This window comes from Glycine max, chromosome 14 (assembly GCF_000004515.6).
Source record: "Glycine max cultivar Williams 82 chromosome 14, Glycine_max_v4.0, whole genome shotgun sequence".
NCBI classification, from domain to species: domain Eukaryota; kingdom Viridiplantae; phylum Streptophyta; class Magnoliopsida; order Fabales; family Fabaceae; genus Glycine; species Glycine max.
The window spans coordinates 10908494-10932239 of NC_038250.2; the positions used below are offsets into that span (position 1 = coordinate 10908494).

The 23746-nt window shown below is 35.9% G+C and overlaps 2 protein-coding genes and 1 long non-coding RNA gene across 5 annotated transcripts; 1 reads left to right on the forward strand and 2 right to left on the reverse strand.

Annotated features, from left to right (window-relative positions):
• Positions 1 to 11826: 11826 nt before the first annotated feature.
• On the reverse strand, positions 11827 to 12076 carry LOC121173495 (uncharacterized). Its single transcript, XR_005888507.1, has 2 exons — positions 12024 to 12076; positions 11827 to 11926 (listed from the first exon to the last, which is right to left on the reverse strand). It is a non-coding gene; the product is annotated as an uncharacterized lncRNA (long non-coding RNA).
• A 4313-nt stretch (positions 12077 to 16389) lies between these two features.
• LOC100792922 (protein PHOTOSYSTEM I ASSEMBLY 2, chloroplastic) lies at positions 16390 to 18701 on the forward strand. 3 transcript variants are annotated; one of them, XR_005888342.1, is made up of 3 exons: positions 16390 to 16803; positions 17285 to 17361; positions 17901 to 18409. XR_005888342.1 is itself a non-coding variant. In XM_003544520.5 (3 exons), the coding sequence occupies exons 1-3, from the start codon at positions 16504 to 16506 to the stop codon at positions 18500 to 18502; spliced, it is 528 nt and encodes a 175-aa protein (XP_003544568.2). In that variant the 5' UTR covers positions 16392 to 16503; the 3' UTR covers positions 18503 to 18701. The 3 variants fall into 3 exon arrangements, 2 of the variants coding, with proteins under 2 accessions (XP_040865018.1, XP_003544568.2); XM_003544520.5 differs by lacking the exon at positions 17285 to 17361 and adding an exon at positions 18425 to 18701 and having other exon boundaries at positions 16392 to 16803; positions 17901 to 18050; XM_041009084.1 differs by lacking the exon at positions 17285 to 17361.
• Positions 18702 to 19185: 484 nt separating this feature from the next.
• On the reverse strand, positions 19186 to 22727 carry LOC100500198 (SKA2 domain-containing protein). The gene is made up of 5 exons (NM_001251419.2): positions 22522 to 22727; positions 22316 to 22411; positions 21869 to 21991; positions 20934 to 20973; positions 19186 to 19558 (listed from the first exon to the last, which is right to left on the reverse strand). The coding sequence occupies exons 1-5, from the start codon at positions 22642 to 22644 to the stop codon at positions 19485 to 19487; spliced, it is 456 nt and encodes a 151-aa protein (NP_001238348.2). The 5' UTR covers positions 22645 to 22727; the 3' UTR covers positions 19186 to 19484.
• Between the last annotated feature and the right edge of the window lie 1019 nt (positions 22728 to 23746).

A 23746-nucleotide genomic window follows, 5' to 3' on the forward strand; every position in this document is an offset into this window, starting at 1 on the left:
ACTCGTGATGCACCCTTTTCAAAGGGTTTCATCTCAAAAGTTGATGGTATCAAGTCCACACCCACTTCGTCAAAGAAAAGACAACCAAGCTTCATACTCTCGTTGCAAAAGATAAGAGACAAAAGATAAAGGTCTATTTTTTATGCTAAAGTCAATATTGATTATATTTTAGTACAATATGTTGAATTGTCCACAACAACTCACTTATAACCATCTTTACCCCAAACACAACCGTCCACATCCTCAATATATTTCGAATGGGAAACAAAAGTTTCTTTTTCCTTTGGCTAAAAAAAATTTGACTGGATTAAGCCTTTTGTTGATCGACCCTTTATTAATTTTGCTTTTCCATACAAACATATCAAGAGAAAACTGAAAGCTCGGAAACTAGGTGTGAAAATGAGAAATGAAACAACCCTTGAGCAAGAACAAAAAAGGTAATATAAGGATGATGAAGAGATTGAGGAAAAAAAATTAAAAACTAGAGACATAAGGACCAAGAAAAGGAATGATCCAAGTGTTGAAGCGTTCAAAGCTGATGGAACTAAGCCTATTTCTAAAAAGGCTAAGGTAGCATAAAGTCCAACAAGACAGGGGAAGCCTCAAAGGAAGAAATATGTGAAAGAAAGTTTCAAAGAAGAAGTAAAGTTGTACTTTGCAGGAACAAGGGAAAAAAGAAATATTGAAAGACATTTTTCTATGCTGAGACCATTTCAATATGAATCCCTAGAAACCACATCTATTGATCTGAGGTTGATAGATCAATGAGTGAGAATAAGAAGGAGAAAGAAAAGAACAAATCAAGACTACACATTCATGGTAAACCTAGATGTGACTTAGATTTAGATGCCAACATTGGTAACACCCATTTCACACATGGCCAAAAGGAAAAGAAATGAAGATTTTGAGAAAGAGGCCCCTACACCAAAGATTTCAAAACTAGTGCCCACCTTGGAAAAAAGAAACATATTGGTCAGAGGCATGTTTCACAAAGGACAAAGGCCAAGGTAAACGCTCTTGAAAAGGCCAACATCACAAGAAGAATGATTCCTTAACAAGAGGACTTGGATGATGAAGACTGGATCACAGCATGTTCAACCTACCCAACTTTCTTCTTCATCTGAAACAGAACCTTCCCAAAGACAAACACATGACCAACCGTCCATCAGCCAAGACCAAACCTAAACACCTACCCAACTTGAATACCCTTATCTTGATAACTATACAATTATAACTCCAAAGCCCATTATCACTGATGGTAGTGGTAATCCCATCTTGGTTGATGAAGGTATTCTCCTTAAAAATCTACAACTTCCAAGCTTCTAAAATACATAGCCAACCTCAAACCCAAACTTTTAACTAACGACAATCATGCACCACAAGCGGGATTAGTCTCAGACGTAGGAGTTGGGAAACACTCATGATCTCTGACCCAGAACCAAAAAAATATGAAATAATTTTTGTATAAATACATGTGTAATATGCCATCTTTAAGGGCAGTCAATTAAAATAATGTACTTGTAAAATAAAATAAAGAAAAGAAAACAATTTATAACAAAAAAAAGATAACATGTAACTTAATTAAAAATAATGTATTCCACCTATTGTGTGTATTTTAATGTCAAATGTCAATATGTTATATGTTAACTTACTAGACAATTATCCAAATGACTAAACATGTTTGAGATTTAATTAAATTGAGAAACAATAATTTAATGTTAGTTGTGATAAGAGAAAAAGGAATGTTTGGGTTCAAGAAGCAATATATTGGAAGAATTGCTGGATAAAAGACATGTATAGATTCAAGAATGGAAAGGAAAAAAAATAGAAAGAGGATCACAAAGCATTCACTGGAAAAGTGGTCTCGAATTTATGCTTTATCTTTTTTACCGTTTCTATGAAAAAAAAAAATAAATGGCATTTTATAAAATTAAAAGACCAAAGTGAATATTTTAATAGTAACATATACTTATAATTTCAAAAACTAGAATTGGTGTTTATTCTAAGATAATTATTACATGTCTAGGTACATATTATGCACAAATAAGATATTGACCCAAAAATATGACTACCTTTCTTGAGCCCAACATATAATTTGGAAGTAAAGGACCTTTTTAGGTCCTTTTATAACTTGTTGCAAAACATCGTACTTTTCCCATTTTGGACATCATCAAAAGAAATTATAAAGGTATATGCAAAAAATTAAATTGAATACAAGAGATAGCAATAAAAACTACCATTTCTATTCATACTAATAGCCAAAGATACATATAGAGACCTTCCAAAATAAGGCTAACATAACATAGAAACTCATTAATTAAAAGAACTTATAAGACAAACACAAGTGACAAGTTGCAAACTAACACATCAAACACACAAGCCTAAACATAGAAACCTAGGTTAATCCTCATCATGTGTCAACTGTAGGGATTGATTATAAGAACCCAAAAAGTTGAACGTTTTCTTTTCCAAGCTACCTTCCATCCAAATAAAATAGGAAGGCCTTTTTCGTACCAAAAATGGACTAAAAAAAAGTTGTGTTTTGATATAGTTTGAGGGTGAGAATGGGTCTGTGACCCAAACTCATTTACAAAATTGGCATTTACTTTCCACATTTCCCTACATGTGATAAGTGTCAATTTTACTTGTTAATATTTCTTTCATGGCACTTATTTACTGGAGTTTTAAAAGAAAGTTCTTGTAAAAATCCCCAAAGATAAGTATTTTTGTATTTGGAAGAGTTAACAAGCATTTTAATGAGAAATCTTTGTTTTTGGATGCAGGAAAGACAGAAATGCCAAGTCTGGATGACTAAGGACTCCGTTGAGATAATCATATTTAGCTGAGCAGAACAAGGCTAGAAAAGGAAGGAAACAAGGGAAGTCATCCAGCTTGAATCCGCTGAGCTGGTCTAATTTAGCTCAACGAATCAGAGGCTAAACTAGAGGAAGTTGAAGATAAGGGAATTCGTTGAGCGAAATCCCAATTCGCTCAGCAAAATGAGATTCCTTCATGGGAAGAATGTTTATTTGTTGAGCGAACCTCCTCATTCATGCACCTCATTCGCTTGACATAAATAGAAAAATGAGAGAGAAAAAGAGGGGAGAGAAGATAGAGCGGGAAAAACAAAGAGGTTCACAGGATAGAGTGTAAGAATCGAGAATCTAGGGACGGACGATTGTTTTCCAAGCCTCTCTTTCATTCATTCATTGTATAGGGTTGCTCTCACCACCATGAGTAGCTAATCCTCTTGCTGTTGGGATTGGATGTAATCTGTCAAACTCTTCTATAATCTTTTTGATATATATATATATATCTGACTTCCTATTATTTAGTGCTAGTGATTTGATTTTGAATTCATGATTCAAGGTTTGGATTCTGATTAGGAAGTATTGTCTAAATGTGAATCTAAATCAAGTCACCCAATGGTTATAATTGCTAGGAATAGAGTTAGAACTGCTTGTTTTTAAGATTCTTGATTTTAATGCAGGGTTTTGAATTGATGATCAAGGAATTGGTTGTTGATCTTGAAATCCTTAAAATTTTCATGGTTAAGGAATTAAGATGAAATGAACAAATGAATCCAATAATATTGAATATATAGGAATCATGTATGTGTAATCCAAAGATTGCAAGATTGTTAAATAGGTTAAATTCTATCCCAACGCTTTTTTCCACTGAATTTCTCACTTGTGCAACTTGTTCACTTTGTTTACTTGTTCTTGAATATTGCTATCAATCGTTCCCATTATGAAAATTTGCAAAATGAAATTTTGTACATTTGTAATTAGTTTGTTTAGGAGTTTTCATTAGAATAGTAGAAATTATCGTAATATCTACCAATCCTTGTGGGTATGACAACCCACTTACCATTATCTACTACGAAAACTTGGTACGCTTACCAAACCCCCATCAACATGCTTCCTGCATTTCCCAATTTTTTTAATATCCCTAAAGTACCCTTTTCATATTATAACTTTCCCCTTTTTCTTATCTCTCCTAAAGGACCTTCACACACCTTCTTTCCTCTCTCTGTCCTCTCCGCATGAAAGAATTTTTCGAAGCAGAAGTCGTCTCCACAAACATTGGTGTTTGCGTTCTCTCTACTTAGTTCCAGTGAAGGTGAGTGGCGTTGGATCGAGGAAGATGCTCAGGTTTGTACCTTTCTATTTTCTACAAAGTTTATATTATGGAATATCAATTTCGTAATACAATTGTAAGTTCCAGAGTTCATTTTAAGATTTACAATTATATCATGGAATACTCATTTTGTAATACAATTGCCTAACTAATATTGTATTACGAAGTACCTATTATGGAGCTCATTTTGGGATTTACAATTGCATTGCATTATGGAACTCCCATTTCATAATACAATTGTATTATGGAATACTCATTCTATAATACAATTGTAAGCCCATAAATGTGTTCCGGAACACCTATTTTAGATTTTAAAAAATCTAAACAAAAATTCTGGAATACTTGTTCCAAAGCTCATTTTGGGATTTACAATTGTATTATGGAATAATCATTCTGTAATACAATTGTAAATCTGAAAAAGTGTTCCAGGATACTATTTCAGATTTTACAATTGTATTACAGAATGAGTATTCAATACAATTGTATTACATAATGGATATTTCATAATGCAATTTAGGGAGAGTTGGGGCTAAGACTCTTTAAGAGTAATTTTGTCCACACAATTAAAATGGTAAGTGAAGAAAGTAAATGCCCCAAAAATTCAATAGTTTCAATTGAGCATAGCCTGTACAATATTATTCCTTTTATTTGACTAAAAACATTTTTTTATTGGACCCAAAAATGTTTTTTTTGTTTTCTAATCATGCATTTTTGTTTGTTGAGCACTTGAGTTGATTTCATGTGTTTAAAATTTAATTAAAATACACTAAAAGTGTGATTTTATTTTCACTGTTATCAAATTATAGATTGTCATGTGCCAATATGGCATGATATAATTGAGAGATAATTTTATATCTTAAACAAGTAGTCAATGATTTAATCTTTAGGGTCATGTGTATAGAAAAAGTCTATTAAGAAAAATTAATTTCTTAAATAAATCTCAGTACTTCGAAGGATTAATTTTTATTTCTGGTAGGAAAATACCTTGGAATCACCCAAAATTATATATTATCATTGTGATAAGATTGTTAACTTTCATATTACAATTATTGTATTTTAGGTCATATTTAATGTGGCTAATTAATTACTGTATTTTAATTTGATTGATTAATTCACAATGTAAAAATCTTTATAATAAAAATTATGAAAATTAAACTCTTTTTTTCCTAGGATAGAGATCATGGGTGTCCCCTAACTTACTGGCTCTGAGACTAATCCTACTTGCGATACGTGATCGCTATTGGCACAATAAATTTTTTACATATGATGAGAGTCAAATAGAGGTTCTCCTTTAGTTATACTTAAACTTTAACTTACGAAAAAAACTTTAAATAATTATATCAGGTCTAAATGTTTATTGGGTTTATTATCTTTCTAGTTCTTCAATTTTTTAGAATTTAAATTTTTAGTCCTCGTACTCTTTTTTATTTTCTTTTAGTCATTTTTTCAATTTTACTTTTACTCCTTAAAGCTAACTAAAAGTAAGGATAAAAAAGTACACGGACTAAAAGTAAGAAAAAAAAATTAAGGGACTAAAAATAAAAAAAATTCTGGGATTAAAAACAAAAATCTTTAAAGTTGAGGGAAAAAACATAATTTACCCATGCTTATTATATACCATTTATCTCTTTTGCTTTTCATTATACCTTTTGGAGCGAAAAGACATTGAGTTCTTTTCCACAAGAAACAATATGACATATTTATATTTCTGCATGAATGATATTTCTGGGTGGGTCCAAACTCTAAACATTAGTATATAATAACGGGAGTTGCTAGGTGCACCCAGCAATATTGCTGGTGCACCCAGCAATTTATTGAAAGTACCATTTTGCCCTTTAAAATAAAATTATAAAAAACGCAAATGTAATTTCCGGAAGACTTTTTTTCGAACAGATTCTTCTTCTCTCCCGGAACACAGATTCTTCTTCTCTCCCGGAACACAGCTTCTTCTTCTCTCCCGGAACAGCTTCTTCTTCTCCCGGAACCTGCTTCTTCTTCTCTTCTCCGTGAAGCTTCTTCTCCGCGAGGCGCGCCAAGGCTTTCTTCTTCTTCTCCGCGAACAGGTTAGTTCCCCTTCCCCTTACCCTTAGCTTGTAATGTGCATCACTGTTAGCATAGCAATGGAACCTTAGCATAACAATGGAACCTTAGCATAGCAATGGAACCTTAGGGTAGAAGACGAGAGGGGAGAAGACGAGAGTACGCCGGAAAAAATGGCGGAAAAGGCTGACGGAGAAGTCTCCCGGAAGACCCGTTAGGGGTTCTTCCGGAAGTTCCGGAAGAACATTTTCCGGAAAGTTTCCGGAAGAAGTGTTCTTCCGGAAGTAACCAAACGTCTTCCGGAAGAACACTTCTTCCGGAAGACTTCCGGAAAACCTCTTCCGGGAACTTTCCGGAAGAAGTGGTTCATCCGGAAGAATTCCGGAAGACGCGCACTTCCGGAAGAACTTTCAAAGTTCCGGAAGACCTTTCCGGAAGAACCCCTTCTTCCGGAATGTTTCCGGAAGAACCACTTCTTCCGGAAGTGGTTTTTTTGTTTTTTTTTTGTGTTTTTTTTTTAAAATTTTTTTTAAACAGAAATTGTTTTGTTTTTTTTTAAATGAATTATTTTATTTATTTTGGTTATTTTGTTTTTTAGATTTTATGAAAAATGAAGTTTGGGTTTTTGATGTCATATTTTTTTTTATAATTTAAATTGTGTATTTTTACTAAATATTAATTTGTAAATTAATTTTTTTTTATAAAAGTAGTTGTGTTTGTTTTTGTTTATTGTTTTTTTTTAAATTAGTGTTTTTTCTTTAAAAATGAAGTTGTCTATTTTTATAATTAAAGTTGTGTGTTTTGGAAGTTTTATAAAAATACTAATTTTTTATAATTAATTAGTTTATTTTATTATAAATGAAGTATTTTATTTACTAAAAAAATTGTGGATGTTTACTAAATAATTTTTTTTTACATTAGTTGTTTAATTTTTTAAAAAAATTAAGTTGTGGATGTTTAGTAATGAATTATTTTTATATTAGTTGTGTTTTGTTTTTATAAATGAAGTTGTTTATTTTTTTTAAAAAAAAATTAACTTGTTGATGTTTACTAAGTAATTTAGTTGTGTTTTTTTTTAGAAATGAAGTTTCGTATTTTTTTTTTAAATTAAGAGTTGGATGTTTACTAATTAATTTTTTTTACATTAGTTGTGTTTTTTTTTTATAAATGAAGTTGTTTAATTTTTTTAAAAAATTAAGTTGTGGATGTTTAGTAATGAATTATTTTTATATTAGTTGTGTTTTTTTTTTATAAATGAAGTTGTTTAATTTTTTTAAAAAAAATTAAGTTGTGCATGTTTATTAATAATTTTATTTTACATTAGTTGTTTTTTTTTTATATAAATGAAGTTGTTTAATTTTTTTTTTAAAATTAGGTCGTGTATGTGTGAAAATAATTTGATTTAAGTTAGTCTTATTTGTTTATAAATAAAGTTGATTTTTTATAAAGAAAATTGTGTATATTTTGACCGAAAAAAATACGTGTTCCACATGATTTACAGATCATGGCCAGAACACGAGGTTTAGGTCGTGCCATAGGTAGAGTTGTAGGCAGAGATAGAGCTGCTGACGAGGATGCTGGCGATGTTCCCGAGAGGCGTAGGCCTACTGCCTCAGCCCGTAGGCTACGCGTTCATCAGATGACTACGGAGGGACGTGATATGGCTGAGGACGTCGCTGACATGACTGATGATGTCCCTGAGCAGCCTACGGAGGCACCTGAGATGCATGCGGACGCACAGGGTGCTGATAGTGGTGAGGGGTCAGATGGTGATGATGCTGCAGAGGGATTCCCTGGTGGTCCACGTGACCCGTCAGTGCTCACATCATTTGCCGAGCATGTTGCACATGCCGTGTGGAGTGGACAGGTATTTTAATTTGTTAATTATTTGTCATTGTTTATTTATTTGTTTATGATTAATTTTTTTTAATAATTGTATAATTTGTACTTCAAATCAGGAACGTCCTGATTTGAAGTTAGTGTCACATGGGAGGAAGCTGACACTGATTGGGAGGCCAGTGCCTGAGATTGAAGGGCCTGGTGGCTGCCACAGGATTAAGTCCACTGATAGATTGTTCAGTTATTACTGGCGATCCTGGACTTATATCCGCATTTGTGGAGAGGTGGCACAGTGAGACTAGCACCTTCCACCTTCCAGTAGGAGAGCTGACGATCACATTGGATGATGTGTCGTCCATTCTACATTTGCCCATCACTGGCGCCTTGCACAGTTTCCACGCTCTTTCTACGGAGGAGGCCAGATTCTTGCTCACGGAGTTACTGGAAGTGTCTGCGGAGGAGGCCAGAGCCGAGACAGCACTCACACGTGGAGCATATGTACGATTAGGATGGGTTCGTGACATTTATGAGACCAGATGTCAGGCCCGGCGGTGGATTGTCGCAGCTCGCGCTTATTTGCTGCACCTTGTCGGTTGCACTCTTTTTGCTAATAAGAGTGCAACATACGTGCATGTGGTCCACCTTGACGCTTTCCGGGACCTCGCTCATAGTGGTGGTTACGCTTGGGGGGTTGCCGCGCTGGTTCATATGTACGACCAGTTAGATGAGGCTTGTAGGACCACCACCCGACAGCTTGCGGGGTACTTGACGCTATTTCAGGTAAATTTTGTGTTTATTAATATGTTAGGTTCGATTATGATTTAAACATGTTTTTATGTTATGTTAACCTCAATTATTGTGTAGTGCTGGATCTATGAGCACTTCCCTAGTGTGCATCAGTGCGTGACTGACGATACATACCAGGAGACGTCCCCACGTGCTTCCCGGTGGTTGACGTCGAAGGCGCACATGAAGGGCATCACAGGAGCACCCTACAGGGCACGTTGTGATGGTTTGACCGTCACAGATGTGTCCTGGTTGCCGTACACGGAGCATCGGGGTGTTAGGGCGTTTCAGGAGATTTCATCGTTCCAGGGTCAGCTCAGATGGGGTCCTATGATCGTCGCAGTTCGACCGGAGAGGGTGGTACGCCAGTTCGGTTACATCCAGAGCATCCCTCCGCCGCCTGTTAGTGCACGATTGTCACAGGATCAGATAGATGACAGGTGGATGGAGTTTGCGGATCACTTACTACCTGCGGGTCAGCCTTGTTTAGTGCCTGGGCAGGTATCTGCGGATTACATTGAGTGGTTTTTCCGCATATCTCACCCTTTCATGACACCGACCCAGGCAGCTGACCAGCAGAGGGATGCACCAGCTGCAGACCCTGAGGACTACATACAGCCGCCCAGCCCCCAGGTTCCAGTGGCATTTGACCCCCCTCCATATGTGGTAAGATTATTTGCGCGTTTAATGTTTTATGAGTTGTTGTTTATTTTGAATTTCATAATAAATGTTTTTACTGACTTTGACAGGATGATTATGAGGGATATGAGGCGATTGCACAGAGGTTGGAGCGTGTGCTCAACCTTAGGATAGTCACTGCAGGCACAGAGTTATATGACATTATGCAGGACTGCCTGACGATTGCGAGAGGGGGACCCAGTGCTGATGGGACGGTCAGGGCTCGTCAGAGACGTCGCACGGACCATTGATCATTGTATTTATTTTGTTGTGTTGTAGTTGACATGAATATTTGTAATTATTACAGTTTTTGTTTAATATAGTTGACGTGTTTTGCACAGTTTATTATTTTATAATATAGTTTGTTATTCCGATTGTTTGTGGGAGGGCGGCCATTTCTCATGTTTGGACATCAAAGAATCCAAAAAAAATAGTCCCGTTCCATGGTTCCGTCAACTAACACGTCAAAACAAAGCCTCAAGATCCAAAAAAATACAAAATGAACCCTTTTTCCATGTTCAAGTACCCATGTTTGGGATTTTTTTGCGTGGGTGTGCCAGTGCCCTGAGACAACGGAGGGCGGCCATTTCTCATGTTTGGACGTCAAAGAATCCAAAAAAAATAGTCCCGTTCCATGGTTCCGTCAACTAACACGTCAAAACAAAGCCTCAAGAACCAAAAAAATACAAAATGAACCCTTTTTCCATGTTCAAGTACCCATGTTTGGGATTTTTTTGCGTGGGTGTGCCAGTGCCCTGAGACAACGGAGGGCGGCCATTTCTCATGTTTGGACGTCAAAGAATCCAAAAAAAATAGTCCCGTTCCATGGTTCCATCAACTAACACGTCAAAACAAAGCCTCAAGATCCAAAAAAATACAAAATGAACCCTTTTAACAATTAATTTTTTGGACCACTGAAACAACGCATTCAACTTTATTATGGGAATTAAACACGCCGTAAACATATAAAGGTTACATCAACGAAAAAACAAAAAATTAAACATGACATTCAGTTCTTTAGCGACGTCCCACTGACCTCGTCTTCAACATATTTAGTAAATACAGCTAAAATTTCTATTGGTCCATATTTTTTCCAGTAGTTAGATTGTACTAACACCTTCAGCAGTTCTTCGTTGGTGATCAGCTCATTTATTTCATATTTTATAACCGTATCTGAATACTCAAACCGAGCTGGTTGGCGGAAAAACAATCGTCTTACCGTTTGTGATTCGTGAATTCCAAGAGGGGGAATCCCTTTAGGTGCAACTTGCTTGATTAAATTCTTCAGTTCATCGATGGTACATGTTGAAGGAATTTGAAATTTCTTAGGATTTTTTCCTGTGAACGCGCAACCAACAAATTTGTTCTGCGGTGGCATGTTCCATTTGCCGTTGTAATACAGGATCGCGTCATGAATACGAGGCATAGTGCGTTCAAGTAAGTTTATTATTCCATTTGGTGTTCTTCCAACGGTGCATAATAACTCAATCGGACCAACACAAGAAAATTGATCATTACACATTAACATTGTGTTGACATCGTCATCATTTATCAATTTGATACACTCAAAGCGAATTTGGTTACCTGTATCGGTGAATGGCTTCCGGTAGTGAATTTCATCCAAAAATTGTTTGTCGGATAGCTGAAGGGTATTGTGTATTCTGGTTTTTAGGCTTGCAAAATCACACCTATTTGGTACTCGAATGGGCACCGGAGTTGAAGTTTGGAAGTAAACCCCAGTATCATTGTAAATAATCGATCCATTTGGATAAATGAAAGCCAACCTTGAGTTGACAATCGTCTGACTGCTAGTTTCTCCTAGAAATGCCATAGTTTGTGTATCAGTTGGGAGATTATTTGAAAGCAAGATAATGTGTGATTTAGTAGCCTAGTCTGCCATATATATAGATGGTTGTGACCGAGCCTTTGTTTAACTTTGTTTACAAAAAAATAGACACGCGTAAATGTGTAGTTAAGTCAGCCAATGTGTTGTCGCTAATGTGTAGTCAAGTCAACCAATGTGTTGTCGAGCGACTGCTAGTTTCAAAATGTGTACTGAAGTCAACCAATGTGTTGTCACGCTCAAACTGTAATACGCATGCATGTCATTATGTGTTGTCAATTATGACAATGATGTATGCTGCACGCGTAAATGATTTTTGTTGGACCAACAATTTCCTTGCTTAACCAAACGAGTAGTTGATAATATTAATTGGTTAGTGACGGGTTACAACGAATTATATCGCATAATGAATACAAATAAATAAACAATGAATGTTTAGTCTTCATTTAGGTTTACATAGTGTGTTTTGAATGACATCAAGCTTGTGTATTCCTGCATTCTACTAATATATGGAATTGCCCATTGCTTTGCCTGAGAATAACAATTGGTTGACCACAACAGCGCTGGGGGCGGCAACGGACAATGGTCTTTCAAATAAACCTGTTGTACATGAACAAACATTATATCATGCGCTGACCGTGCCAAACGAACCAGCGAAGTCATTGCATAATTGTTACACTAACTATGTTCAATGTACCTGAACAAAATGATTTCCAAACACGTGACCGACACATATGATGCGGTGGCCAGAACAGTCAGGTGGTGGTTGACTTCTAAGAGGGAAAAATGTCATGCTTTGTTGTTGGGACAACGATACAAGGATTACGTTATACCGTGAAGCAATCACATATCCCATGTCTGTTATATCCATCCACTTGTCCACACTAACCTGAATGAACCAAACATACACATGTAAGTAATTTAAACATTGTTATTAAAAAAATTAACCTAAAAACATACCTTTGAAAATCCATCAACAAGTAGGGACAACTTTAATTGTTCAAATCTCTCTGTGCCACCGAAGAGGTTCATGTACTCATGCGACCACCTGCCAAGTTCTTTAAGCAATTCATTACGCACTAACGGCCACGAATCTTCCCCCATACCTAATAAAGCGCCAATGGACCGATATCCACAGTTACCGTCCGCTTTCACATCCACAACGTCACGAATGAAACCTTGAAAGAATGACGCAAATTGATCCAACATCGGGATGATCCTTGTTGGCTGACGCGGTTGAGAACATGATGCACTTCGTTTCACTGGAGAGTTGCTGCTTTGAACAGAATGAAAAGCATCAACATACTCCCAGTAAGATGGATCACGCTTTGTGGATGTTTGACTTCTTTTCATCGGTTTCTTCGGTGCACCTTTAGTGTTCACCTTTGATGGAGGAGGGCACATAGAGTTATGATCAGGGTATGCGATTTCTCGAAGTTTACTCTTCAGATTTACTTTGCCAGCCACATCAAGTTCATCAAACCTTTTAGATATGACCTCTATTTCTTCCTTGATGGTGACTTCCGTCTCACATAACCCTTGGTCTGAAAAGCAAAGTCTCCTCCAAAAAAGATGGACTGACTCCAATGGGATGCTGGTAGCAGTATACCTAGAAAGCTCACATGCACAAGGAAGCCCGTGCGTGCTTCTCATCACACAACCACAAGAAGAGAGATTGTTGCCGAGATAACGTAGACGGTCAATCTCAGAAGCAATCTGATTTAAAGCATCCCTCGAAACCATCCCCAAGAAGCCTCTTGTATAAGGTTTTTTTATATACATGGCCAACCACATGTGTACTGGTTTCAAAGGATGCTTTAATTTCGACGTGTTGCAGCGTGATCATGTTGTTCATGGCATCCCAAACACTACATAGGTCTCCAACGCTATTTTGTAGTACTCTTTTGAGAGCCCAATGAGCTGATTCAACCCTACATTTAAAATACACAACAAACATGAAAATATACAACAATTAAATACCATTTAATATTAATCGTTACTAACAAATAAAATCAGTTGTTAATACCTGTTTGTTGTTGTGTTCCCTAGGTGCATGACCTTATTCGTCCATGCTGTAATAAATTTTTCCTTGTGGGGGATAATCCATGTGTCGTTAACATAGTCAACGAACATCGGCCAAGGCGAACAAGCAACTTGAAACTTCTGATATGACTCATGGAACTCGTATTCGGACGGACAATCAACCAAAGTACCCCAGTTATCCATTACATAGTCCCACGCATTTTTTTCCCCGATTAAAGATTTGCACTTCGCCTTCACATTCTTATCGATATGAAACCTGCACAACAAATTAGTAGACTCGGGAAACACAGTTTTCACTGCATTCATCAGTGCTAGGTCTCTGTCAGTGACAATAACAAGAGGGAGGCGATCGTGTCTTAAAAATAGGCCTCGAAATCGTTCCAAAGCCCATATAATATTATTAACACGCTCAGCCTCCAGATATGCAAACCCAGCAGAGAATGTCATCGCCGTTGGTGTCACTCCAACAAAGTCAAGTAGTGGGAGTCTGTACCTGTTTGTTTTGTAGGTACTGTCTATAAAAAATACCAGATGACATGCATTGCATAACTTTACTGCATCTGGGTGACACCAAAACAGATCACGCACCACAACTTCATCCTTCAATCTATGCCAATGAATGTATTGATCACGTTCGAGAAGCTTCATCAGATGCTGCATTTCGGTATCAGCTCCTCTTATTGAAGAACGATATGCACTTCTTGCATTGTAAATTTGCTTTATCGTGGTGTAACTGTCGGCATTGTGTTCCTTCAACGTTAGCAAGATATTTTTCGGTTTCACCATCGACTTTGTCATATCAGCAATAATTTTCTTTTCTTCCTTAGTCAATCGCCCGGCATATGGATGTCCAACTAAGGACTTCGCCAATTCATGATTATGAATCCCACAGATCAACTTCACCATCCAACCTTCCCCTCCACGCACTGATTTCCCACGAAGCCTGAAGGGACAACCACATTTCCTACTCCCGGTGTCTTTTCTAACGAATTCTTTATTTCTACACTTGTACGTACCACTCCTTTCACACCCAATTAATACAAATGAACTTCTTCCTCTGCTACCGGTCTCTGTGTCAGATCTCATAATCACTGCAACAAATCCATTTTCATGGGCAACTGTTCGAGCCCATTGCAAAACATCATCTCGAGTAGCGAATACCTACAACGCAACCCTAACACATTAATTTTCGTACAAACCATCAATTCAACCAATGACTCAAATTATCTATGATTACCTGAGATGTATTAAAAGCATTTGAACAATCGACATGTCGTTCATTCACTCCACATTCTTCTTGATTATCATAATCATAATCCATATGAACTTCTTGTGACATCGCAAAGTCATACCTCCATTGATCTTCGTCCATCTTAAGGACATATGCATCATACACAAGTACATTCAAATTATCATATAACCACATCCAAAAATTTACTACACCTTAAATAACAAACATATTAATAGGACATATGCATCATACACGACTATATTAAAATTATCACTATATTCTAAATTTATAACTACATTATTTACTTAAACTAAACTTATCACTATAATAAACAACTAATAAAACATTTTTGTACCATTATACATATAAGTTACCTAAATCATTTAATATTATACCATTATACCTAATTAAATCAATAATCCACAACATATATAAAACAAAAATAAAAAAAAATTATAAAACAGAAATATATATATATATATATATACCATTATAAAACAAAAAAATTATAATCCACAATATATATCATTATACCTAATTAAACCAATAATTCATTATTAACTAACAGAAATATATATAAAACAGAAATTAAAAAAATTATAAAACAGAAATTAAAAAAATTACTAATAATTTAACATTCCGGAAGAAGGTCTTCCGGAAGTTACGAAGCCCAATTCCGGAAGAAGGTCTTCCGGAAGTAGTTTCCGGAAGAACTTCTTCCGGAATTGGCCTTCATCACTTCCGGAAGAAGGTCTTCCGGAAGTTACGAAGCCCAATTCCGGAAGAAGTGCTTCCGGAAGAACTTCTTCCGCAATTGGCCTTCACCACTTCCGGAAGACCTTCTTCCGGAAGTGGTCATTCCGGACCTTCCTCCTTCTGTGCCTAAAATTTCTTCCGGATACACTTTTTACTGTTTTTCTTCTCTAAAAACTAACCGGAAAACGAAATAAACGCGTACCTCCGACAAAATAGGAACAACAGCCACTAATAAAACTTCAAATACGGAACACGGGACCACCAAATCTTCAAATACTTCACTTCACGGGACCACCAACAGACTGCTGAAGGGACCACCACCGAAACAACAGCAAACGGAAGAAACAAACAAAGCAAACGGAAGAAGAAACAAAGCAAACGGAAGAAGAAACAAAGAAAGCGCAGTAAAACACAGCCTGAAGACGTTAATTTAAAGAAATTTACACAAGGGCAAAATCGTCATTACATACGCATTAAATATTATTTTATTTTTACTTATTATTATAAAATAAAAATTCTTTTTTCTTCATTTTGTTATAAAACAATAATCACGTTTAGGAATTAATTAATTTTTATGGTTTAAATTAATATTTGACATGCGCGTAAAAAACAAATTATAAATATTAGTCATAATTACGTTCACTAATTATTTAATTATTTATGCATAATAATATTAATTATTTTATTATTTAATTATTTATGCATAATAGTATTAATTATTTTATAAATTAGTTTATGCAATTAAAAGTAATAAAGGAGACAAAATAAAATATTTGTTAAAAAAAAAAACTAACTTCCGGAAGAAGCTTCTTCCGGAAGACAATGGAATTCTTCCGGAAGAAGCTTCTTCCGGAAACATTCCGGATGACGTTCTTCCGAAAATTGTCTGTGAGTACTTCCGGAAGACACAAATTAATCTTCCGGAAACTTTCCGGAAAAATTATTTCCGGAACTTTTCCGGAAGAACCTTCTTCCGGAAGAATAATTGCTGAAGGGCAGTTTCGCCACTTCACTGTTTGCTGGGTGCCCCAGCAATAATGCTGGATGCACGTAGCAACTCCCTATAATAACTTGCCTTTGGTCATGAGTATATATCTTTGTCTCACCTCTAGAGAACCAATGGGTTTTAAGTCGCCTTTTGCGCCACATGAAACCAAAAACCACTACCCGGTATTTCATTATTCAAGTGAAACATGAAACTCTCATTGTACTACTGCTCTCTATCTCTGTCAAGAAGAAGAAAATGAAGTCTTGTGGTAAGGGGTGTGTGCACATATCAAACATAATGCACAGTGTAAGGTTCATGTCACCAATATGTGTCACAGTTACTGTGCCTAATAGTGCAAGGCCATCCAATAGGATTTCTTGCATCCGGATCCATGCTTCTTTGGTGGACTCTTCCTCTGATTTTGTTAAGCGCATGGAACTGGCTTGGTCAATCTCTCAGGTCTTTTTTTCTCATTCAGCAAGTTTCGTTGAACTAAAAAGAAAATATGAACAAGTTTTTACACTTTGTTATGTGCTGATGACATAGTATTTTACATTTTATATACTTTGTATTCTCTTTTTTAGAGGAATTGATATCCTGATACACCCTTTTTGGGGAGGGGGTTGTTTGACAAAAAGAGAAAATCATAAAGTGTTTTGAAAGATTTATACACAACCAAGGGCGTCTAGCTTAGTTAGTTGAGCAGTTTGCATGAGTTGTTGTAAACTCCTGTTATCTTGTTTGATTCCAACAAATAAAAAAAGAAAGAAAGATTTATACACATACACCAATACAGGTTCTAATTCAGTTTAATATTGTTAAGTTCCTTTAATCACTACCACATGTGATGACTGTTTAGACAGTTTAACTCCTTACTGTTATGTTGAGTTCTTCTGTGAGTTTCCATTGTTTAACGTGTTGGTGCTGGCTCAATTTTCAGCTATCATATTCATAGTGGTGTCCTTGGTTGTTTTATTTTCTACCAAGAGCATGCCTGTGCTCTATAGGTTGCATCAGGTATGTCTTTGAATTTGACCAGAAAAAGGTATTATTTGATTATCATTTTACATTTTTACTGGGGACAGAGTGCAACTAAAGAAATAAGGTAAATAGAACAGATTAACTTATTCCAATAGTAATAATTTTATCTGTGATATAGTGTGTCAGAGAAAGTATTTGGGATACCTTTTGTGATATGATTTGCATCTTTAACAGAGTCCATGTAGTATCAGTATATATTAAATATTAGTAGAATTTATTTTGAATTGTTAAATATAATTTAGATGTGTGTTCAAATTTATCTCATCCATAAATTTTATATTAGAATGTGTATCATAGTATGAAAAATTCATTGTGGTAGATTGTCAAACGGGCACATAATCATTGAAGTGAAAGAAATAGATACATTGGATTATAAAATGTTTATTTTCATTTATCACAAATAAATCGAACCATATATAAGTTCATTGAAGAAGCAAAGCACAGAGATTATGAGTAGTTTGATTGCATTTTGATATTAAGATAATTGATTTCTACAATTTTCATCATGCTTACAGCAATCAATGCCAATTGCTTGTACATCTTGCAACTCTAAAGGGCATACTGAATGTAAATGGTGTGGAGGTACTGGTTTCTTCATTATTGGTGACAACATGCTTTGTGAAGTTCCATCCAGAAACACTAGTTGTGTTGTTTGCAGAGGAAAGGTACTATTTATGATGAAAAAATTTAACCTGAATCCACAAATGTTGTTACCCTACCTATTAACTTCACTATTTATTGGAGTAAACCTCAATGTTAATCCTTAAAATTATAATGATTCAGCTATTTTAATTTCTATCCTTATAAATTCTTCATTTTAGTCCTTGATTTTGCAAAAAAAAATAAAAAAATTACTCTAATTCTTTTTCGGGCAAAGCAATAGAGAAAATCAAAGTACAACAGAACTAAGTCCAGGATATAAAGGAAGGGACTAAAGTAACCGACATTTACAACTTTTAAGGACTAGAATGAGGATTTATTGCATCCTCAGCATCAGCTGAGAAGAGACTTATTGTGCCACTAATTTGTTTTCATTCAGGGATCAAGATGCTGTTCTGATTGTCAAGGAACAGGCTTTCGTGCAAAGTGGTTAAAAGAACCTCCTACTTCGAAGTAGCAAACGCACACAGCTTGAGTTGAGACACTAAAGTAGTTCCTCATATACCTTTACCTCGATAATGGCCAATTAAAGTGAAGATATATGCAGCTGTATCTCTAACAGCAGATTACTTATACAGTTCAGCTGCATGTGTTTAAACAACAATGACATTCATTTTACATGTAACTGTGCCTTTACTTAAAAAACGCACCTTGAACCAACGTTGAAACTTTTAATACTGTATATTTCCTTCCAACATGTAAATGCTTAGAAGGCAAGACTAAGGCTATGCTTGGTTTTCAGTAAGGAGACCCGAACATAGTTCAAAAAGTAAAATTGAAACAGCCTCTTATTCGATTTGAAGTTAAGTTCAATTGTAAACTGAGTTTTGTCTCAATTTGGTTTTGAAACTCAGTTTGAAATGAAAATATGGTTGTTTTTGGGTTTCATAAACTTCAATTCAAACATGTACTAAGCCAATTGGCATTTTGATATCTAGTTTGAAGGCTGTTTTTGTCACGTAATGTCACAAGATTCAGTTTTCCTGAATTACCCTCGACCATTTTACACAGGCTATGTAGTTTTGTAATGTCACAAGATTCAGGTTGTGCAAGCACCACATTGTCAAGGACCTCTATGGTTAATGAGTTAATTTTCAATACTATTCATTGTTTCTGTGAACACAATTCCATTTTTTAAAGAAGTAAAATCAATTTTGATATCTACTAGCCATTCCAACAATAGAGGCACACCAGTCAGTGAACACTATTCATTGTTTCTGTGAACACAATTCCATTTCTTTATATAAGTAAAATCAAATTTGTTTTCTACTAGCCATTCCAACAAAAGATGCACACCAGTCAGTGAACCTAGAACAGCTACATCTTAAAAGAACAATAACCAACTAGAAGCATACTACATTACAAGTCTATGTTATGTATCATTAGTGAAACCCAAGGAGCTTGGCATCTGCAACATCTACTATCCTTGAAATAGCAAATCAATTACTTTGAACTATAGCTGAGAATAGTAGTTTGTTGATATATCCAGAATCAGCATCATGTGTTTCATTCCCTGCATTCAACACATTCACTGAGAAATTTTTTTTTTTTTCCAGAATTCTAGCAGTGTACATATGGCAATTATCTAAGATCATATTATCCACTCCTGAATTCTTGCAGTGTCAAGAATGGTAATTATCTAAGATCACACATTATGATAAATCAGATTTGATAGTAGTAAATTCTTGGAAAGTCCTCCCTTCCCTACTACTTAGGTGTGGACAAAATTCTGAAACAAACCATCCCTTCATTGACATACACCTAATAAGGCATTATAAGACATCCAACCACAGCTATTGCCTGGCTATATTCGAGGCATATCACCAATGGCAGAGGCAGAATCCAACTTACTTACAAGTTACAAGGGTAGAATTACAGAAGCAATCAAGACAAAATAGTCTAAAATGAGGAAACGGGCTTACGGCAAAAGGAGATAAGAGGTACAAGGTGGGAGAGTTGGCTCTACTGAACTGTGCTTGTACAAGAAGCAATCACTATGGAAATTCAAGGACAATTGGTTCTTCCAGTATTTAGCGTTTCCTTACTAAAGGATTTTCAAAGACCAGACTTTCAACACTATCCCTACCAGAAGAGCCCCTCTTTACACAAATGATCCCACAAGTTATAACTGACCTAAGGCAGGCGCAGGAGGTTGGATGGAGCTATGCAACAATAGGAAGTGCCACTCTGGAATGCTGGATTTTCCTAACTCCTAACATCAAACTTGAGGACAAGGTGGTTTTCTTCGATCAGGGACTTAATGACTTATTGATATAAATGAAACAGCCATTCAAGGGAAATTAATGGGAGGTGCATCACTGTGGAAGACATTAAAACAGGTGTAACATAATGAGTCAGCATTATTGAGATGACAACAATAATAACTGTCTTAACATCTCAACTATGAAAATGTAAGCAGCACAGATGCTACAGATTGGAACTTTAGGCAATAAAGCAGGGTCACTCAGATGTATAAATACACCAGTAGCTGTATACCTGCATGACTTCATTGTATAGATCAGGAAAGAAATATCAGTAAATTAAGGGGTCTCTTAGTGGACTCGGAGGAAGAAATAATTTAGTGCTACTGGGATATTCAAATTCGTGAAGCAAAAAGGTGAAGACGATGATAAAAGATGTAAAGAAAAACCATCAATTGGAGTCATGCATAACAAATCCCCACTTTTAAGATAGTGGAATTGATCCAAACCACAATATATAGTCCTTTCTCAATAGTCAAAACTCTTGCATAATACATTTAATTAGATCATTGCATTGACGTCCAGTAAAGTTAGCTAATCCATGAATAATGACACGCATCATTAAATATGGTTATCAAATTTAATGTGTGGAAAATTGTTAAAATAATAAATCCTTGAAACTCTGACCTGTTTTGGATCTTACTTGTGCTGTCCATTCTTCAATTACCTGCACAATCAGTTAAAATTGTGTAAAAATCATTGCAACTACACTTAGTTTCTACTTAACTGACTAGGTAAAAAGTGTTGAGCTACAAATTTTGGGATGAAAATCACTTCACACCAGCATGGTATAACAGAAATGCAAGAAGATGGAAACCGAATGAGAATGCATTCTTTTCCACTTCAAGTCATAACTTCAGTTGAAACTTTTTGCTCCATCCTTCATCTTCTACGCTACCACATTCTACCAACTTGACCAAGAAGACCCTTGGTTAAGTAGGCAAAGCAACATGAAAGCTACCCAAGGACACCTTTGCTTGGGTAAAATTTGCATGCAAAGCCCCTAATTTAATATATATTGGTTGCTTGCTGGCAAATGGTGTAAACACTTGAAATACCACCTTGGAAAATAGTCAACCATTGAGAATAGAAAAATATACATGCATAAATTACCATCATGCTCCACTTTGATACCTTCAAAATGGAAGATACTTTTGAATTATAACATTTTATTCTCCTATGGAACCAAAACCAAGCACAAATACTTAATCCTTTGAACAACTAAAAATCCTCTTGAGAGGTTACATGAACCATCATGCACTTCTCAGCATATTTCATTATTTGTTTAAAGACACTGAAGAATTGACTTTAAAAAGAAAAAAAAATTAAAGGTAAAAGGATACACACACTCACATTTTCATTACTTTATCTGCTTACAGATACTGATGGACTAACTTAAAAAAAATCAATTAAAAAACATGCACACTAACTCACTCAGTCACTCTCTCACACACACATTTTCATCACTTCATTTATTTAAAGACATTGAAGGACTAACTTCAAAAAAAAAAATCAATTATAACAAAAAAGATACACACACACACACACACACTCACGATTACCTGTTTGAAGTTAGTGAATGCAGCATCATCTTCACCAGAGGGGGAGATGCCCAAGGACGGCTGCATACGCTGCACCAAATTTCTGTTCTCCACCAGAACTCTCTGAGCCTTATCAATCAAATCCTGCACAAGTGAACAGCTAAAATTAACTTCAAAACACAGCTCTTATTCATATCTTTATATGCACACCTTGGTACAGGTATAGTTTTAAAAAACAGTCTGCAGCCGCAATTTTGGCCAAACATCAAGGTTTTTGGAGTCACTGCAACTGTAATTACAGCTACATTTGTCCACAATTTCCCGCAACATCAAGGATCGCAATGAAACCACAATCATGACAGCAATTTAAAAACTTGGGTATCACTATTAATCAAATACACCTTGCAGCAATCCAAATCCATAGAACGCACAGCACTGCAGCATGATTAACAATTAAAAATAAACTACCTGCTTAGCAGCCAGAAGCTCATGGCACTGCCCCTTCAAGATTGATATATCTTCCTGAACCTTCTTGATTCTAGAAACCAGCTTCATAGGGTTAGCCTGCAGATTCAGTTTTAAGCATAATTGGTTTTACTAGGAAACCGAAGAAATATGAATGAAGGGACACCGAAAATGGTGAAAACAGTGATGGGGTGTTATGTTATGCTTACGTTGTCGGGGTAAACCTGCTGAAACTCCTTTTCGAGACGATGGTGAACCATAGAGAGATCGTGATTGGCCTTTGTGAAAAGGCTCAGAAGCCCATCTGTTGCTTGGTGGTATTGGTTCCCCATTTCGGCTTCACGATGCAGTGCTGAGTTGGGGATTGGGTTCAAATGTTCACAGTGCAGTTACGGTTACGTACACCTACCTTTTCAATTTCAATTTACAGGAGCCCAAACGAATTCAAATATCAAGACAAGAAAATACGAGAATAAAAAGGGGAAAAAATGATAAAAAATGATAACCTAATCTTTGTTGAGTAATTAAACATTTTGGTCTTTGACTTTTGATCCCTTCGTAAATTGGTTCCTATCTTTTTTAAATGTAAGAAATGGTCTCTATCTTTGTATAAGTTTTACTAAATAGTTTTTACCGTTAAATTTAAAAGTAATGTCGTTAGTGAGGTGCATTGTTGATCATTTTAGTGTCACATAGACTATCTAACTTGACAAATTGTTCCAAATTATGACACGTAGACTGGACTTTGATGCAAAATTTAAAAAGTTGTCAACTTAAATAGAACGCAATCCATTATTGGAATACATAGAAAAAGAGAAGAGCTTATGGTGGAAGGTTGAAGAAAGAAATGAGTGGAACTGGAACATTCTTCTACGGTTCAGTAATTCAGCCGTTGATTCAAGTTCAACAACAACGCTACCATTATCTATCACCACCAATCCCTATTCATCCCCTCTCATCACCTCCATTCACTCCAACGACGTCGTTTCTCCGCAAAATGGAACGCTTCGCTTCGAGACAGAGCATCACTAGCACAATGAAGAATTGCTTCCCGTTCCGTCACTCTCTGCCGCCGAAGAAAACAAAACAACAATGAAGCTTCGAAAGAAGAAAGAAGACAATGTCATTTCCGATAACCGCTTCAAGCTCCTCAACGAAAGGGAGGTCTCTACTCTCTCTCTCTCTTCGCTTTTTGGTTTCCTTCTTCGATTCTATCATTATTTGGCGTTTTTAGGTTTTTGAAGAAAAAGCGTACCTCGTAGGCATTGAGTGCAAGAATGATGTTCAGGATTTCGGCATCGAAGAGTCTCTGAGCGAATTGTCGCAGTTAACTAACACTGTTGGATTATTGGTTGTTGGCTCTACTTATTGATTTGAGCTTGAGAATTGTTGGGTAAGTAAAGGATGGGTGGTGGTAGTTCCGGGTCAGGAAAG